Genomic DNA, 21376 nt, shown 5'->3' with positions numbered 1-21376 from the left:
AGCTTATAGTGTGGATTTTAAGGGAACACATCAATGTGGAATGCACTTCCAACAAGTGTAAAAGTGAGTGCATCTCTATTTTCCTTCAAAACCGCTCTAAAACAACACCTCCAGGCAACTTCAACCCTTTACTAATACCCTCCCCCATTCACATCCCATCTCCCCGGATTGTAAATAACCAAATGTAAATAATCAAACGTATTTCTAATGTATATACTTGTTCTTATGCTATCTGAACTCACTATGTTCTCTGCTGGCTGTACATATCCTACTAAATAAGACCTACACTGTTTCAATGTCCATTTCTCTGTTGATGCAATTGTTGATGACTGAATTACTGATATCAACCAAAGCTCCTCATCCCACCCCCTGGATTGTAAATAATGTAAATAATTCAATGTACATACTATGATGATTAACTTGTGTGATGACTGTATTATGCTGATAGTATATATTTGTACCATGAATTGATTAACGTGGACCCCAACTTAAACAAGTTGAAAAACTTATTCGGGTGTTACCTTTTAGTGGTCAATTGTATGGAATATGTACTGTACTGTGCAATCTGCTAATAAAAGTGTCATTCAATCAATCAATCAATCAATCAATCAATCAGGCTAACGTGCATGTTTTTGGAACGTTTTGTTTCACAGTGACACAAATAACACACAAAAATAAAGGCTGGACAAAAAAAAAAGCCTACAAATCATTGCAATATACAAAACCCAAAACCAGTGAAGTTGGCAAGTTGTGTAAATAAAAACAGAATACAATCATTTGCAAATCATTTTCAACTTATATTCAATTGAATAGACTGCAAAGACAAGATACTTAATATTCGAACTGAGAAATTCAATTTTTTTTGCAAATAATAATTAACTTAGAATTTAATGGCAGCAAAACATTGCAAAAAAGCCGGCACAAGGGCATTTCTACCACTGTGTAACATGGCCGTTACTTTTAATCACACTCTGTATAACGTTTGGGAACTCAGGAGAATGATTTTTGAAGCTTTTCATGTGAAAGTTACCCATCCCTTGGGCACTAATACACCCCCATACCATCACAGATGCTGGCTTTTTAACTTTGCGCTTATAACAGTCCGAATGGTATTTTTCCTCTTTGGTGCGGAGGACACGAGGTCCACAGTTTCCAAACACAATTTGAAATGTGGACTCATCAGACCACAGAACACCTTTCCACTTTGCATCAGTCCATCTTAGATGAGCTCGGCCCCAGCGAAGCCGGCGGCGTTTCTGGATGTTGTTGAAAAATGGCTTTGGCTTTGCATAGTAGAGTTTTAACTTGCACTTACAGATGTAGCGACCAACTGTGGTTAGTGACAGTGGTTTTCTAAAGTGTTCCTGAGCCCATGTGGTGATATTCTTTACACACTAATGTGGGTTTTTGATTTCGTACCACCTGAGGGATGCAAGGTCACGGTCATTCAACGTTACGTGCAGTGATTTCTCCAGATTCTCTGAACCTTTTGACGATATTACAGACCGTAGATGGTGAAATCCCTAAATTCCTTGAAAGTGCTGGTTGAGAAATGTTGTTCATAAACTGTTGGACAATTTGCTCATGCATTTGTACACAAAGTGGTCACCCTCGCCCCATCCCTGTTTGTGCATGACTGAGCATTTCATGGAAGTTGCTTTTATACCCAATCATGGCACCCACCTGTTCCTAATTAACCTGTTCACCTGTGGGATGTTCCAAACAAGTGTTTGATGAGCATTCCTCAACTTTCTCAGTTTTTTTGCCACTTGTGCCAGCTTTTTTGAAACGTGTTGCAGGCATCAAATTCCAAATTAGGTAATATTTGCAAAAAATAACGTTTACCGGTTTGAACGGTAAATATCTTGTCTCTGCAGTCTATTCAATTGAAAATAAGTTCAAAAGGATTTGCAAATCATTGTATTTCGTTTTTATTGACCATTTACACAATGTGCTGGCTTCACTGGTTATAGGTTTGGTAATACATCACAAGTGATCATTGGCATAGAATTAAAAAAACCCAAAAAAAACACTACGTTATATAAGCAGTGCGCTGAGGGCTGATAAATGAAGCAATAAACAGAAAAGACGGCTGTATAGTTTGGCCGCACTCAAACGGAACACTTCATATAACCACAGCCAGCTTGAAGGAGTCTAAAACACTATTTTCAAAATGTAACAGCTCAGCACAAAGAACTTCCCGGGTCTGAGAAGGTCATCTTTTTTACCCTCCACTAGTATAAGTTCGCTGTGTTAATATGTTTCATGGATCACAATTCCCTGCGTCACCACCACTATATCTCCACATTTAAATTGCTATTACTCAAAGAAGTGACCTCCACCGCTCAACGCCAATTCCTCGGGGGCCTCGACTTACCCAAGTATTGTATATCATCAAAATGGCTCTTACTGTACTGTGTGGTGACAAGGCACATTCCACCAGCATCCTCAGCCTTACTGGCTTGACACTTTCTGCTCTGTCTTGTTTCAAAAGCACAACTTCAGCTCACATATTAGTAATCCTCGCAGCAGCAACAGCAGCAGCGCAGGAAAGCTGACAACTGGTCAGAAATGCACTTTACAGCCCTCAGCAAAAACTAAATATATATTAAATGCAGTGCAATCTGAGTAAAATGCCGTTTTGAGAAGTCATGATTTTTGGTCACTTTCTTCTGAAATGGAAAACATTACAAACAGTACACACAAGCGCATTATACTTTTACCGTTATTATCAGAAGACAATCGGACACATTAGCACATCTTAATGGCATCGGTTTGTCTTTATCGGAAATTAAATTAGATAATTGTTTTGTATTATTGTTATAGTTATTTGTACAAGTGCTATTATAGGTCTACAAGTAGTTTTGTGAGGCATGAGGTGTCCTTTCAAGTCAAGCTTAAGTGACCAAATATTATTCTTTAGATATAATATACAGTGTCATAATACATCATTCAAAATGTTCTATAATAATTTATCTTTTTTGATGGGCAATATGGATTCAATAAACTAATAGTATTTTATTATTATTATTATTAGCTGTAGAATTGTGATCCATAAGGTGTCATTCAACAGCTTAAGTGTCCAAACATACATACATACAGTATATATATATATATATATATATATATATATATATATTATGGTTCCAAATCTTTGGGTGTCCCCAGATTCGATTCAATATCGATTCTTGGGGTCGCGATTCGATTATGTGTCGATTCAACGCGATTCACGATTCAAAAACGATATTTTTTCGATTCTAAACAATTCTGTATTCATTCAATACATAAGAATTCAGCAGGATCTACCCCAGTCTGCTGACATGCTAGCAGAGTAGTAGATTTAAAAAAAAAAAAGCTTTCATAATTGTAAAGGACAATGTTTTATCAACAGATTGCAATAATGTAAATTTGTTTTAACTATTAAACGAACCAGAAATATGACTTATTTTAAAAAGTCAGAATTTTGACCATCTATATATATATATATATATATATATATATATATATATATATATATATATATATATATATAGGCCAAATTCTGCCCGGGATTGACATGTTATTATTATTAACAACACATAATATTTGTTATATTTCAAACAAATTCTATATATATAAGGTATAAATAAATATGTATTTTGCTATTATTACTATTAGGTTATTATTTTTCTGTAGTATTGTGAAACATGTGACATCCTCTCAAGTCAAGCTTGAATGGCGAAATACAGTATGGCTCCAGAGAAATAATACACAATAATATATACCCTCAAATAATCTAGAAAAATACAGATTGTGTTCACAAAAATAACCTAATTCATTTGCAATATTTATTATTAGTAGCAGTCCGACATATCGTAGTATTGTAAGGCACCAGGTGTGCCAAACTGAAGTGAAATGATATCAAAATAATCTGAGATTCAAAATAATCTATAATTATTTCCTGCACTGTAGAAAAAAAATACGGATTCACAGTATTTAACATTATTTTACACAGTAAAATACCTTAATCAAAATGTGCTGTAACATTACAACAAATGACAATCCCCTTATATTTCACCACAACTAATTATTTCACAGTAAATGTTAACGTGTAACTAGCGCAATAATTAGCCAACAATTTCCCTTAAATTTCCAATGAACATATTTGTGTTATTTAATATTTCATAACCCTTCACGTTCATATTTCGCTGTGTTTGTTGCATTTTTGTTGCGTTTCGCCGGATTGTAAAATATGTTGATCGAGAGGGGGTGTGACTTTCATACGTTGTCAATATTCGGTGTTTTATCGTTCATAGTTAATACTGTAAATCCCCATGGATCATATTCACAAAATTACACACAAAAAACAACTAATTTTATTTCATTAATGTACTTTTATTATTAGTAGCAGTTGAATGGTATGTGAGGCAGGAGATGTTAGTGTCACCCAAGCTGAAGTGACCAAATATGGTCCTTTGGAATTTGTGCTCCAAAACCCTTCAAATGATCAATAAAAGCAGTCCAATGCACGACTTAACATCACATGCTCCGTGGACCACGTGAGCTTGTCTCAACACTCCCACATCCAGCACGCACTCTAAAGATGACGTCATTCCTAACAAAATGCTCGCCAGACCGTAAAAAAAAAAACAGGAAAATGGCCCACAAGGATCCCATGTGACAAGAAGGCCTCACCGCTACAGGTTACCCCTCCCCCTTCACACGATGTGTAGCAGCAGCACTACATCGCTCAAGGACGCCGCGAGCAGAGAGGAAGAGACAACGGGAGAGGATGCAAACTAAAGAGAGGCAAAGATCAGGTGAAGCCCTTTAAGAGGGGGAGGAAAGACAAGACCGGAGAATAAAGGAGGGGCGGGTGAAGATAGTAAAGAGGTTAAAATGGAGGAGAGAGACTGAAGGAGGCCATGTTTGCTTACTTCAAGATGACATTGGTAGGACACACGCAGGCAATTCTACTGCTGCCCAAGAGGGACATCAGTCAGGCCCCGCCCCCGACGATGTGCAACCTCTACCTGGCCGAACACACCCGCGGGCTCTGATTGGCTGCCGAGAGCAAGAGACACTCACCCCTCCCGGTTTCCCACTCGGAGAGACTCTGCTTAGAAACAGAGAGGAGGCGGCTCCGTTTTTCTGCACAGGCCCACTGCTGCAGCTGTGATGAGCGCCATCCTGACTCACGACACGTCTCATATAGCCAGACAAAAACTACTGATTGGACAACGCCTCCTTCCCCGGCGTGTTCTTTCATCCTTTTGTTGACGATCTCAAACTATCACCACACACATCGCTGACATTACCTAAGTGTTAGCTACTTGGAAAATGTAGTAAGCTAAGCTACTCTCCATTGAATGTACAATTTCCGTTTCCATATGAGTTGGAAATTGTGTTAGATGTAAATATAAACGGAATACAATGATTTGCAAATCATTTTCAACTCATATTCAATTGAATATGCAACAAAGACAACATATTTGATGTTCAAACTGATAAACATTTTTTTTTGTGCAAATAATCATTAACTTTAGAATTTGATGCCAGCAACACGTGACAAAGAGAATGGGAAAGGTGGCAACAAATACTGATAAAGTTAAGAAATACTCATCAAACACCTATTTGGAACATCCCACAGGTGTGCAGGCTAATTGGGAACAAGTGGGTGCCATGATTAGGTATTAAAGCAGCTTCCATGAAATGCTAAGTAATTTACAAACAAGGATGGGGCGAGGGTCACCACTTTGTAAGCAAATTGTCGAACAGTTTTAAAACAACATTTTTCAACGAGCTATTGCAGGGAATTTAGGGATTTTACCATCTACCGTCCGTAAAGTCATCAAAAGGTTCAGAGAATCTGGAGAAATCACTGCATGTAAGCGATGATATTACAAACCTTTGATCCCTCAGGCGGTACTGCATCAAAAACCGACATCAGTGTGTAAAGGATATCACCACATGGGCTCAGGGACACTTCTTAAAACCACTGTCATTAACTACAGTTGGTCGCTACATCTGTAAGTGCAAGTTAAAACTCTGCTTTGCTAAGCAAAACCAATTTATCAACAACACCAAGGAATGTCGCCGGCTTCTCTGGGCCCGAGCTCATCTAAGATGGACTGATGCAAAGTGGAAAAGTGTTCTGTGGTCTGATGAGTCCACATTTCAAATTATATTTGGAAACTGTGGACATAGTGTCCTTCGGAACAAAGAGGGAAATAAGCATCCGGATTGTTATAGGCGCAACGTTCAAAAGCCAGCATGTGTGATGGTATGGGGGTGCATTAGTGCCCAAGGCATGGGTAACTTACACATCTGTGAAGGCATCATTAATGCTGAAAGGTCCATACAACTTTTGGAGCAACATATGTTGTCATCCAAGCAACGTTATCATGGACGCCCCTGATTATTTCAGCAAAACAAGTGTTACAACAGCGTGGCTTCGTAAAAAAACAGTGGGGGTACTTTTCTGGCCCACTTGCAGTCCAGACCTGTCTCCCATCGAAAATGTGTGGCGCATTATGAAGCGTAAAATATGACAGCGGAGACCCCGGACCGACTGTAGCTCACATAAAACAAGAATGAGAAAGAATTCCACTTTCAAAGCTTCAACAATTAGTTTCCTCAGTTCCCAAAACATTTATTGAGTGTTGTTTAAAGAAAAGGTGATGTAACACAGTTGTGAACATGCCCTTTCCCAACTGCTTTGGCACATGTTGCAGCCAAAAAATTCTAAGTTAATTATTATTTGCAAAAAAAAAACAAAGTTTATGAGTCTGAACATCAAATATCTTGTCTTTGTAGTGCATTCAATTGAATATGGGTTGAAAAGGATTTGCAAATCATTGTATTCCGTTTATATTTACATCTAACACAATTTCCCAACTCATGTGGAAAAGGGGTTTGTAGCTTAGCTACAGGGGAAGCTATCCCTGGAGAATTGTAGCAAGCTACACGGTAAATGTAGCTTGCTACTGTGGTGAATTATACCATTTACCATTTTCTTATATGATTGTGAGCTGGTATTGTGTTTGTATTTGGTCAAAAAATCCTTTGGAGGAATATTCTACTAAGAAAATTTGCCCTTAGATAGCTTCAAAAGTGCACGTCCATCACAAGCTCTACAGAGAGTGGTGGCTCTTGCCCCCAGTACATTGGAATCCCACAGAAATGCAGATTTGGATTTTAGGATGAAGTGTAATGACATTAGCAACACCTGGAAGAAAGCCCTCACAAGTAGGAGTAGAGGATAGGGGTCGGAGATCACCTGACTAAAACCCATCACAGGAAATAGGTTGACTGGCCAAGCAACAAACTGGGTGTGGTCCAAACTGGCCGGCCCCAAGGCCAGAACAACAAAGAGGAACTGTCTTCATGTAAAAGGTATTCAAGGACAGTTGTCCAAGAAGACAGTAGAAGAGTAATCAGGCCCATACTCCTTCTCCTCGAAGCTGCAGTTCCAGTTTGAGGCTCGCTGAAACAAATAAAGATTTTTGTTCGACGATTCCTCGTTGGCGTCTTCTTGGCTCATCACCCATCACATGACCAACAAATATACAACACAACATCAAAGCTCCATTTAACAACATTTCTATTTATGGGCCCACATGTATAATATCAATGTTCATGTAACTGAGAGTGTAGAAATATTACTATTAACTATCTGTCATTTAGCTGGGGACACCCTACAACAGACCTGGGCAAAATAAGGCTTGGGGGCCACATGCGGCCCGTTAAGCTTTTTCATCTGGCCCGTCGGACATTCCCAAACTGTTTTTTTATATTTTTAAGAAGGAAACTGTAGCTGCCATTATGATGTGCAGTGATGTTTTCAAATGACCGTAAGTCTTGAATTATACAAAGTATTTCAATGGTTGGAATCTGCGCTTTTGGATGATATTTTAGTGACTAGTGTTGTCCCGATGCTAGTTACTATGGTAATCTAATTAGTTCAATCAATCAATCAATCAATGTTTATCTATATAGCCGTAAATCACTAATGTCTCAAAGGGCTGCACAAACCACAACACAAACCACAACGACATCCTCGGTAGAGCCCACATAAGGGCAAGGAAAACTCACCCCAGTGGGACGTCGGTGACAGTGACAATGATGACTATGAGAAACCTTGGAGAGGACCGCATACATCATAATCTAATTAATTATTATGGTAATGTAAGTCACAACAGCTCAGACGAGGCACCAAGCAGTGTGGGTGGGGAGTGTTTACACAGAGTGATTCCAGAGCGTAGTGATATATCAGAAACATCAGATTGTAGGTGGGTTTTTTTTTTACCCTTCGCGTTTATATTTCGCTGTGTTTGTTGCATTTTTGTTGTGTTTCTCTTGATTGTAAAACATGTCTATCGAGAGGCGGTGTGACGTTCATATGTTGTCAATATCTAGTGTTCTATCATTAATAGTTAACATGGTAAACTCCGCATTTTTTTATTTTCATGTACATTCTGGATGTCTCATTCAGTAAAAAAAATATAAATTCCATTCCATTTTTTAAGACGGTCTGTCATAACGTTTTTAGCATTCAGATATTATTGTGGGGTTTTGTATTAGTGTTCCTAAAAATACGACCTAAGCACACAGTGTACAGCATATTTTCACAGCTTTATGTTCATTTAGCCAACTTTAATTGAATATTATGCAAATGTATATATTGCATGCTTAGAGTAATTATAAGGTACTCTTTAATTATTCCGAATTATTACATTTGTATGAATAATTTGATAAAGTACTATTTTAAACTGCTTTAATTCATTTAAGAACATGTAACTGTTTAATTGCATTTATGGCGGATGGATCAGTGTGGTAATAAGATGTACCTGACACATAAAACGTGACAAATTACAGTGTATTATGGATAATGGCAGTCAGGTATGGTAGAATGGAGCCACACAGTTTTTTTGACTTCACTCTCTTTTTACATTTTCTTATTCAGTGACACTCTGGCTTTATTTTCCCTATAAATGTTTTCTTTCACATCGTAATCGTTTGACGTTTTGGAAAAATAACGCTCACAAGTAAACAATGCACGAAACGAAGAGAAGCGCCTGGAGTTTTTCAGTGGCCTAGTGGTTAGAGTGTCCGCCCAGAGATCGGTAGGTTTTTAGCTCATGTCACTAACCCCAAGTTATACCAAAGACTATAAACATGGGACCCATTACCTCCCTGCTTGGCACTCAGCATCAAGGGTTGGAATTGGGGGTTAAATCGCCAAAAATGAGTCCCGGGCATTGCCACCACTGTTGCCCACTGCTTCCTTCACCTTCTACGGGGGAACAAGGGGATGGGTCAAATGCAGAGGACAAATTTCACCACACCTAGTGTGTGTGTGACAATCATTGGTACTTTAACTTTAACGTAACTTCTTTTGTTGCCGCCGCTGCAAGCGGGTTCCATTGGGAAACTAGATGTTTTCCATAAAAAGGCTAAACAAATGGTTTATTTATAATTAAGAATAACAAATATGTATTGTTAATAATAGTAACATCCACCCATCCATTGTCTACTTATTCTCTTTGGGCTCGCGGGGGGCGCTAGTGCCTATCTCAGCTACAATCGGGCGGAAGGCAGTGTACACCCTGGACAAGCCGCCACCTCATCGCAGGGTCAACACAGATAGACAGACAACATTCACGCTCACATTCACACACTAGGGACCATTTAGTGTTGCCAATCAACCTATCCCCAGGTGCCTGTCTTTGGAAGTGGGAGGAAGCCGGAGTACCCGGAGGGAACCCACAGTCACGGGGAAAACATGCAAACTCCACACAGATAGATCACGAGCCCGGGATTGAACCCCAGACCACTCAGGACCTTCGTATTGTGAGGCAGATGCACTAACCCCTCTTCCACCTTGTAGCCCTAATAGTAAAATATGTTTGTTATATTATCAAAATCAGAATCAGCTTTATTGGCCAAGTATGTTTAACACACAAGGAATTTGACTAGCTCTCTGTGTTCAATACAGTTTCAATTGTTGTTGCATATTTAAAAGGTAACTGAGGCTACACAATATTCTGCCCTCCCTGAATGTTGCAGTTTAGTTTGCCAAATATGTGAACAGTCCTCTGAATTATAGATGAACCAAAATAACTTGAGGTGTTTTGTTGTTGGAGTGTTCTCCACACGGACGTCACTTAACATATAGTATGGAGGAATGTTGTTATATTTTTTCAAACATATAATAGCCAATAGTGTGTAGACTATATACTAGTGTTGTATGGTATACCGCTACTAATAAAGTATTGCGGTATTAATCTATTGAAATCGGTACTATACCACCTTTGAAAAGTACCGGCACCGCTCTTTCATCTGAGTGCTGCTTTGCAGAAATGACTACAGAGCCGAAGCGCATGATGTTGAGTGTGTCAAAACGCACACACAAAGGGCATACAAGCATAACATCTTGGAGAGGAAGAATGGCAACAAACTAAAATTCTACTGGTTAATAAAGAGGTCGTGAAGTACAATATGGAGGTATTTGGACTCCAAAACTAACAATAAAGGTGACGCTTTAAACAGGGAGGCACCGCGTTGCAAATACTCTTTTACACCTTTCCTGCTTGTCGGTTCCCAGACCGTGGTCGAGGAGAGCAGGGGAGACCATTAACTTCACAATGGGTCCGTAAAGCTGCGCTCTTAGATCGGAATGACGAGGCCGTCGATTAATTACAACTTGGTCACTCTCTTTATAATTTCCACAGGGCACAACCGGATATCCACCATACTATTGACACTCCTGCAAATGCTAGCACTACTTCTCCTAACTTGCCCACTCACTCACTCATGTCACTAACCCCACATATACGATTCTTAGAGGACACACACACACACACACACGTTACTCTCACAACAGCTGCTTTACACACCTCGCCAAATGTGGCGATTAGTATTGATATTAGTATTGCTTCAAACTTAGGTAAACATTTAAATAATGAACATTCAGATCTACACAAAGTTTTATAAAAAGTGTCAGGTAATAATGTAGTTGTTACAACTGTCCTGATGTTTGGTCCGGTGCAGACTGTAGTCGAGGAGCACAGGAGAGACGTTCCCTTCAGGGTCGATGCCATTTCAGTGCCTTTTAATTTATATTTTAACCTTGTAAAATGTTTCTTTGACTGTGAGTGTTTAATGTAGTGTAAGATTTTCTGATCAAATCAAAGCTAATATTGCACTTTTTCGTAGTTCTCTTTTTTTGGAAAAGTATCGAAAAATATCGATATACATTTCTGTACCAGTACTAAATTACTGATATCAGGACAACCTTTTTGAAACCAAGAGCTACTTCTTGGGTACTGATTATTGCGAAGGGCTACCAGTTCGATACACACCTAAATAAATTGCCAGAAATAGCCAATTTGCTCAATTTACCTTTAATAAATAAATCTATATATATAAAAAACTAGCTAATTCGAATCTTTTTGAAAAAATTAAAAAAATAATTTCTGGAACATCATTAGTAATTTTTCCAGATTAAGATTAATTTTAGAATTTTGATGACATGTTTTAAATAGGTTAAAATCCAATCTGCACTTTGTTAGAATATATGACAAAATGGACCAAGCTATATTTCTAACAAAGACAAGTCATTATTTCTTCTAGATTTTCCAGAACAAACATTTTTAAAAGAAATTCAAAAGACTTTGAAATAACATTTTAATTTGATTCTACAGATTTTCTAGATATGCCAGAATCATTTTTTGAATTTTAATCATAAGTTTGAAGAAATATTTCACAAATATTCTTCGTCGAAAAAACAGAAGCTAAAATAAAGAAATAAATTGAAATGTATTTATTATTCTTTACAATAAAAAAAAAAATGTATTTGAACATTGATTTAAGGAAAGAAGAGGAAGGAATTTAAAAGGGAAAAAGGTACGTACATGTGTTTAAAAATCCTAAAATAATTTTTAAGGTTGTATTTTTTCTCTAAAATTGTTTTTCTGAAAGTTATAAAAAGCAAAGTGAAAAAATAAATGAATTTATTTAAACAAGTGAAGACCAAGTCTTTCAAATATTTTCTTGGATTTTCAAATTCTACTTGAGTTTTGTCTGTCTTAGAATTAAAAATGTCGAGTAAAGCGAGACCAGCTTGCTAGTAAATAAATACAATTTAAAAAATAGAGGCAGTTCACTGGTAAGTGCTGCTATTTGAGCTATTTTTAGTACAGGCCAGCGGGCTACTCATTTGGTCCTTACGGGCTACCTGTTGCCCGCGCCAACCAAGTTGGTGACCCCTGACATACAGTATAGCCATTTATATGTTATATTACCTAAATTAGTTTTCATGTAAAAACTTATTTTGAGTGTGTGGCGGCTTTTATCTTGCTCTGGCGGTGCGCCACAATTAAATACGTGGTCGGGAAAACCCTGCAACAATTATTGAGAGCCATCCATCCATCTTCCTCCGCTTTTCCGAGGTCGGGTCGCGGGGGCAGCAGCCTAAGCAAGGAAGTCCAGACTTCCCTCTCCCTAGCCACTTCGTCCAGATCTTCCCCGGGGGATCCCGGGGTGTTCCCAGGCCAGCCGGGAGACATAGTCTACCCAACGTGTCCAGGCTCTTTCCCGTGGCCTCCTACCATTCGGAGGTGCCGTAAACACCTCCCTAGGGAGGCGTTCGAGTGGCATCCTGACCAGATGCCCGAACCACCTCATCTGGCTCCTCTCGTTGTGTAGGAGCAGCGGCTTTTCTTTGAGCTCCTCCCGGATGACAGAACTTCTCACCCTATCTCCAAGGGAGAGCCCCGCCATCCGTCGGAGGAAACTCATTTCGCCCGCTTGTACCCGTGATCTTATCCTTTCGGTCATAACCTAAAGCTCATGACCATAGGTGAGGACGGGAACGGATATCGACCGGTAAATTGAGAGCTTTGCGTTCCGGCTCAGCTCCTTCTTCACCACAACGGATCGATACCACCTGTCGATCTCACAATCCACTCTTTCCACGCTCGTTAACAAGACTCCGAGGTACTTGAACTCCTCCACTTGGGGCAGGGTCTCCTCCCCAACCCGGAGATGGCACTCCACCCTTTTCCGGGCGAGAACCATGGACTCAGACTTGAAGGTGCTGATTCTCATCCCAGTCGCTTCACACTCGGCTGCGAACCGATCCAGTGAGAGCTGAAGATCCTGGCCAGCTGAAGCCATCAGGACCAAATCATCTGCAAAAAAGCAGAGACCTAATCCTACAGCCACCAAACCAGATCCCCTCAATGCCTTGACTGCGCCCAGAAATTCTGTCCATAAAAGTTATGAACAGAATAGGTGACAAAGGGCAGCCTTGAGCCTTTGGTGTGCATCTAAGGGAGTCCCACTATATCCAGCTGGAACTTCTCCACCTCGTGCACACGCTCAGGCTCCTTCAACCCCAGCGAGGTGACATTTCACGTCCAAAGAGCTAGCTTGTGTAGCCGAGGATCAGAGCGCCAAGTGCCCTGCCTTCGACTGCCGTCCAGTTCACAATGCACCCGACCTCTATGGCCCCTCCCATGAGTGATGAGCCCATTGGAGGGGGGGACCCACGTTGCCTCTTCGGGCTATGCCCGGCCGGGCCCCATGGGGACAGGCCCGGCCACAAGGCGCTCGCCATCGTGCCCCAACTCCGAGCATGGCTCCTGAGGGGGGCCCCGGTGACCCACGTCCGGGCGAGGGAAATCGGAGTCTCTGTTTTTGTATTCCCATAGAAGTCTTTGAGAGACATCTCTAATCTCAAATCACTCTTAAGTTGAGGTAACCATTTACACGCGTCGTTAAATTAAAACCTCCAAACAGATGATGCTTAAAGTCCTACTGAAATGAGATTTTCTTATTTAAACGGGGATAGCAGGTCCATTCTATGTGTCATACTGAAAGGATTTAGTAGAGAAAATCGACGACAGAGTTCGTAACTTTTGGTGCTGACGTCACAAGGGTGAAGGCTCCTCACGTCCTCACATTGTTTTTAATGGGAGCCTCCAACAGAAAAGAGCTATTCGGACCGAGAAAACGACAATTTCCCCATTAATTTGAGCGAGGATGAAAGATTGGTGGATGATGATATTGATAGCAAAGGACTAGAAAAAAAAAGGAAAAAAAAATAAAGTTAAAGAAAAAAAAGGCGATTGCATTGGGACGGATTCAGATGTCTTAGAAACATTTACTGGGATAATTCTGGGAAATCCCTTATCTTTCAATTGTGTTGCTAGTGTTTTAGTGAGTTAAATAGTACCTGATAGTCGTAGGGGTGTGTCCACGGGTGTGTTGAGGCCAGTGTCTGAGGGAAGTCACGGCAGATACAAGGACGGCGCAAACTCCACAGATCTCCGGTAAGAGGCGACTTTTTAACACAATTTTCCCACCACAACCTGCCGGTTGACAAGTGGTCGGGATCCATGTTCGCTTGACCGCTCTGATCCATAGTAAAGCTTCACCTCCGGGAATTTTAAACAAGGAATCACCGTGTGTTTGTGTGGCTAAAGGCTAAAGATTCCCAACTCCATCTTTCTACTTTGACTTATCCATTATCAATTGAACTAATTGCAAAAGATTCAGCAACACAGATGTCCAAAATACCGTGTAATTGCGCGATGAAAAGAGACGACTTTTAGCCGTAAGTGGTGCTGCGCAAATATTTCCTGACAGTCCGTGACGTCACGTGCACGCGTCATCAAACGCGTCATTATTCCGGGACGTTTTCAACAAGAAACTCTACGGGAAATTTAAAATTGCAATTTAGTAAATTAAACCGGCCGTATTGGCATGTGTTGCAATGTTAATATTTCATCATTGATGTATAAATTATCAGACTGCGTGGTGGGTAGTAGTGGGTTTCAGTAGGACTTTAAAAGGCAGAATATCTGCTCGTTCTTGCATTGATCTCAATTGTGTAAGTGTATCTAACGTTGTGTCCAGTGAGTGTGTGCAAACACTTGATTTATTTTTGATCCGCTGCCAAGTCAGTAATATATCTCTATCAACAGGAGTGGAATGAAAGTGACTATTTCCACAACTTATAGTGTCAAGGAGGTGATAGAACAAGCCGATCACACTATTTATAGTTCAGTGACGACGTGAGGTGCTTTCAACATCTTTACGGCTACTGGCAGCCAAAACAGGATGGAGGATGTTGGCTCGTTGTCCAAAACGATGAATAAAGTCCAGTGAATCTGTAAGAGGAAAAGGGCCTCACCTTTTCCTGATATTGTCGTCTGGAGGAGTCCAGGGATTGAATAAGAGCCGTGGCGTGGCCAATAAAGACGGCGTAGCACGTGGCTCCCACGATCATGCTCAGCATGGTCAGCCAGATGTCCGACAAACTCTCCGGGGCTTGGCGGCCGTAACCGATGCACAACATGTGGCTCATGGCCTTGAAGACGGCAAAGGAGTAGAGCTCGGACCAGGTGTCGTTCTGTGTAGAGATAAACAAACGGTTAACTAGATCAGTGGTTCTCAACCTTTTTTCAGTGTGAAGATTTTTTACATTTAAGTACCCTGTAATCAGAGCAAAGCATTTTTGGTTGAAAAAAAGAGCTAAAGAAGTAAAATACCGCACTATGTCATCAGTTTCTGATTTATTAAATTGTATAACAGTGCAAAATATTGCTAATTTGTAGTGGTCTTTTTTTAACTAGTTGGAAAAAAACATATAAAAATAACTGAAAACTTGTTGAAAAATAAACAAGTGATTCAATTATAAATAAAAATTTCTACACATAGAAGTAATAATCAATCAATCAATCAATGTTAATTTATACAGCCCCAAATCACAAATGTCTCAAAGGACCGCACCAATCATTACGACTACAACATCCTCGGAAGAACCCACAAAAGGGTAAGGAAAACTCACACCCAGAGGGCAGGGAGAATTCACATCCAGTGGGACGCCAGTGACAATGCTGACTATGAGAAACCTTGGAGAGGACCTCAGATGTGGGGCAACCCCCCCCCCCCTCTAATCAACTTAAAGAGCCCTCTTTGGGGATTGTAATAGAGATCCATCTGGATTCATGAACTTAATTCTAAACATTTCTTCACAAAAAAAGAAATCTTTAACATCAATATTTATGGAACATGTCCACAAAAAAATCCAGCTGTCAACACTCAATATTGCATTGTCGCATTTATTTTCACAGTTTATGAACTTACATTCATATTTTTTTGAAGTATTATTCAATAAATATATATTTTTAAAGGATTTTGAATTGTTGCCATTTTTAGAATATTTTTTTAAAATTCTCACGTACCCCTTGGCATACCTTCAAGTACCCCCAGGGATACGCGTACCCCTATTTGAGAACCACTGAACTAGATGATTGAATGCTCCAATGCTGACGTTAAACTGAAATGTTGACAGAATGTAGTATGAATGTAAGAATAATTTGAATGTTGAAGAGTTTGAATTTCCAGGAAAAAACGGAATTTGGTTTGGATATTGGGAAAGTGTTGGTTTGAATGTCCAGGATGAGTGGAATGTGTTGATGTTGGAATGGTTTAAATAGGTTGAAAAATGTGGGAATTGTGCAACTTGTAAAAATGTCCCATTCATTTCAATAGTAACTTCCTGAAAATGTTGGGATTTTGGGAAAAGTGGAATAAAAAAAATGATTAGGAATATGAATGTCCTGAATGAGCTTATTTGGTTGGCGTTGGAATTGTTGAAACTCTGCCAGAAGTAGTAACAGTTTTTTAATGGATTAATAGTATTACGGAATTTCGGGAAAAGCAGGAATTTTTCAAGTTCTTCAACTAACTTGTTTTTTTGTCCTGACTAAGAGGAATGTTTTGACAGAGGAACGGTTGAAATGGGTTGAAAAATGTGATAGAGTCATCGCACTAAAAAAGGTTGGAAATGAGGTTAGAAATAAAAACAGGAATTCCTGGAAACGTGTTGAACATGGGAAAATGGTTATTTGAATTTACAAGATGAATGGTTTGAATCGGTTAAAATATGTGGGAATTTTGGAAGTTTGAACAGTAGATAATTCATTTTGAATAGGGAAAATGTCCCTAAAAACTGTGAATTCTTGGAAATACAGGAATTTTTTTTTAGAATTGTTGAAATGAAGCACAGAATTCCTGAACAGGCTGAATATTTAGAAGTTGGAACAGTTTGAATTGGATTAAAAAAAATGTGGGAGTTGTGGAACTTTGAAAAATGTCCCATTCTTTTCAATGAGATTTTTATAGAAATTTGGGAATTTTGGGAAAATAGGGAATTTCTGGGAAAACGGTGAAAAACTGTGAATGTTCTGATTGAGTTGAAATGGTTGGTGTTGGATTTTTTCAAATCGGTCGAGAAATGTTGAAGTAGTAACATTTTTAACTGAGAAATGGTATTACGGAATTCCTGGAATTAGAACAAAACCGGGAATTTTTCCAGTTTAAAAAACGGCTTCGTTTTTTGTCCTGACTAAGAGGAATGTTTTGACAGAGGAATGGTTGAAATGGGTTGAAAATGTGATAGGAGTCATCGCACTAAAAAAGGTTGGAAATAAGGTTAGAAAAAACCCAGGAATTCCTGGAAATGGGTTGTGAACATGGTAAAATGGTTGTTTGAATGTCCAGCATGAATTGACTGTGATGGAATGGTTTGAATCGGTTGAAAAATGTGGGAATTGTGGAAGTTACAAAAATGGATAATTCATTTTGAATGGGGAAAATGTTCCTAAAAAATGGGAATTCTCGGAAATCTGGGAATTTTTTTTATGATTGTTGAAAGGGAGCACACAATTCCTGAACCGGCTGAATATTTTGAAGTTGGGACGGTTTGATCCATCCATTCATCCATGTTCTACCTTTAGTCCTTTTTGGGGTCACGGAGAGTGCTGGAATCAAATGAAAAATGTGGGAGTTGTTGAACTTTGAAAAATGTCCCATTCTTTTCAATGGGAATTACACTGAAATTTGGGAATTTCCGGCAAAGAGTGAATTTTGGGGGGAAATTCTATAAAATGTGACTGTTCTGAATGAGTTGAAATGGTTGGTGTTGGAATTTTTCAAATCGGTCGAGAAATGTTGAAGTAGTAACATTTTTAATTGAGAGATGGTATTACGGAAATCTTGGAATTTTGGGAATTTTTCCAGTAAAAAAAATGATAGGGTGTAGTCAAACTCGAGACAATGTGGTATTGTGGGAAAATGTGAGGGGGGGAATCATTTTTTGTCCTGATTAAGAGTAATGATTTGTCGATTGAAAGGTTGAAGTGGGTTGAAAAATGTGGAAGGAGTAGTCGTGAGAAAAAAGGGTGAACAATGCGTTTGAAAAAACAGGAATTCCTGAAATTTTTTCAAACTTGGAAAAATGAATGTCTAGGATGAGTGGAATATGTTGAAGGTGGAATGGTTTGAATTGGTTGAAAAATGTGGAAATGGTAGAAGTTTGAAAAATGGCCAATTCATTTTGAATGAGAATAATGTCCTGGAAAACCTGGAATTCTGGGAGTTTTGAGAATTTGTCAAGGGAAAGCCTGCGATTCCCGAATAGGTAGGAGAAGAAGAAGAAGAAGAAGAAGAAGAAGAAGAAGAAATATATTAATTTTGGTGTAGAAAACCAAATGTGTGAATGCTTTGGAGCATTCACACATTTGGGTGTGTTGTGCCCATAAAGAGACAAGGAGACTGGTGTCAGGGAGAAAAGCCTCAGGGACGGTCGGGTTCATGCAAAGCACTTAGACAACTGGAACCCGGGGGACAAGGTTGCGTTACAAATACACACAGGAGGAGGAAGCGGAAACATCGTCGTGGGGGACAATTCCTCTGAGGTCTCATCAGCCGAGCGCGGAGCTTTTGGAAGTGATTTCCTCCGAGAGAAACGATAACGAGAGGTGGTTAAATACATCCTGTCAGAACCGCACTGCACACACTGGCCATCCGCCGCTTGTGTTGACATTCATAGAGCAGCAAAACATGGCTTTGTACCCTCAGGGACATATTTACAGTGTCGGCCAAAAGGAGCATCTGGCACTAGGGGACAGAAAGTAAGAACATCACGGATGGAAACACTGGAACTGGTGTTCTTTTGTGACTTTCCTCATGATTGTGCAACTAAGGATGGCATGAATCATAATAATAATTAATAATAGGCCTAATTGATATTAACCTGAATTTATACAGTCCTTCCTCATCATTTCCCACTTCAAATCTTGTGACTTCACACTATAGTTTTTTTTATTTATATTTATTTTTTAAAAACCCATCACAATCCCCCGTTGTATCGAGTTTGACTACACCCTATTACCAGTCAAATGATAAGCATATTAAGGTGCATTTTTAATGGTACAGACTATAAAGCCCACTTAAATAATTTTTTTTCCCTTCCAAACTCGATAGAGCACCTTATAACCCGGTGCACCTAATGCGGAATAAGTTTGGTTGATCTTACACACCACAATGCTTTTGTAACGTTGGACGGGGTGAAAATGGTCTCAAGTTGCAGACGTCAAGCATAACTGTAATTTTATATAACAATATAATTATAATGGGGGACTTTAATATCCATATGAATACCCCACCGGACCCACCGTGCATGGCGCTCCAGATTATAATTGATAGCTGTGGTCTTACACAAAAAATAAATGAACCCACGCATCGCAACGGTAATACGATAGACCTAGTGCTTGTCAGAGGTATCACCGTTTCCAAAGTTATGATACTCCCGTATACTAAAGGAATGTCCGATCATTACCTTATAAAATTCGAATTTCAGACTCATGTTCAGCAAGCTAATAATAATAATAATAACTTCTATAGCAGCCGCAACATTAATACGGCCACAACGACGACTCTTGCTGGCCTACTGCCCTCGGTAATGGCACCATTCCCAAAGTATGTGGGCTCTATTTATAACCTCACTAACAACTTTAACGACGCCCTGCTCGAAACCATTGATAGTGTAGCACCGCTGAAGTTAAAAAAGGCTCCAAAAAAGCGTACGCCATGGTTTACAAAAGAAACTAGAGCTCAGAAATTATTATGTAGAAAGCTGGAACGCAAATGGCGCACGACTAAACTTGAGGTGCACCATCAAGCATGGAGTGATAGTTTAATAACTTATAAACGCATGCTTACCTTAGCTAAAGCTAAATATTACTCAAATATCATCCGCCTTAATAAAAACGATCCTAAATTTTTGTTTAGTACAGTAGCATCGGTAACCCAACAAGGGACTCCTTCCAGTAGCTCCACCCACTCGGCAGACGACTTTATGAATTTCTTTAATAAGAAAATTTTACTTATTAGAGGGGAGATTAAAGACAATGCGTCCCAGCTACAACTGGGTTATATTAACACCAATACGAGGGCATTCAACAGCCATACATGTCACACTAAGTGTGGCCGTATAACCAACGCCAACACTGTCATAAACATGTGCCATATTGTGAACCCATACTAAACAACAATGACAAACACATTTCGGGAGAATATTTGCACCGCAACATAAAATAAACACAACAGAACAAATACCCAGAATTCCCTATAGTACCAACTCTTCCGGGGCGCTACATCATTTTATTTGATACATGATGTAATGATAAGTGTGACCAGTAGATGGCAGTCAAACATAAGAGATAAGTCAAGTACACAACACCAACATTTTAAATGTTCCATTGAAAATATCGAACGCTACTCACGGCGCTCAAAAATCTATCAAAACATTTTAGTAGTAAATGATAAAGTATTGTAAAGTTCTTATTTATATCTGTCAGTAAACTCGCCTTGAAAGCGCTAAAACATAACGGCGAAGTGAGTGCACATTATACACACAAGGAGCTTCCGGTCGGACGTTTTTTCATGGCACACATTTCCGGTATGGTTGTTTCCTGATGAGGAGATGCTGCTCTGTTATTGATTGAAGTAAAGTCTGAATGTCATTAAAACAGTAAGCTCCATCTTTTGACACTTCTTCCACTCCCGTCCTTGCACGCTACACCGCTACAACAAAGATGACGGGTAGAAGACGCTATCAAAGGTGAGCCACGTAAATAAGACCGCCCACAAAAACGGCGCATCCTGAGGCGACTGTCAGAAAGTGGCTTGAAGCAGATCTGTAAAACATAATCTATGCAACATTTTGACCAAAGAACCACCATCACATGTTATGTAGACCACAAGGAAGTGTTTTACATATAGAAAAAAAATCATAATATGACCCCATTAAAGTGCCCTATAATCCGGTGTATCTTTTAAGTTTAAGTTTAAATTAATTAAATGAGCTATTATTTTGTTCCAACACATTCATCGGTGATTGACAAACAAATCATTATTAGCGACAAATGCAAACAAAGCACACTGTTGCAGGCCTACAGCGCGTCTCCTTAAAGGCCTACTGAAATGAGATTTTCTTATTTAAACAGGGATAGCAGGTCCACTCTATGTGTCGGACTTGATC

The 21376-nt window shown here is 39.4% G+C and overlaps 1 protein-coding gene across 1 annotated transcript in view; it reads right to left on the bottom strand.

Annotated features, from left to right (window-relative positions):
- The window catches only part of LOC133568355 (potassium/sodium hyperpolarization-activated cyclic nucleotide-gated channel 2-like), a 121084-nt gene that overhangs the window by 54374 nt on the left and 45334 nt on the right, over positions 1 to 21376 (bottom strand). The window contains exon 4 of the mRNA XM_061920238.1: positions 15179 to 15397. Within this exon, the coding sequence (XP_061776222.1) occupies positions 15179 to 15397 (219 nt within the window). The remainder of the gene's footprint in view (positions 1 to 15178; positions 15398 to 21376) is intronic.

The sequence above is a fragment of the Nerophis ophidion genome, linkage group LG14 (genome assembly GCF_033978795.1).
Source record: "Nerophis ophidion isolate RoL-2023_Sa linkage group LG14, RoL_Noph_v1.0, whole genome shotgun sequence".
NCBI lineage: Eukaryota > Metazoa > Chordata > Actinopteri > Syngnathiformes > Syngnathidae > Nerophis > Nerophis ophidion.
Note: the sequence above shows the minus strand (reverse complement) of the source record. Positions and strands in the feature narration are given on the sequence as shown.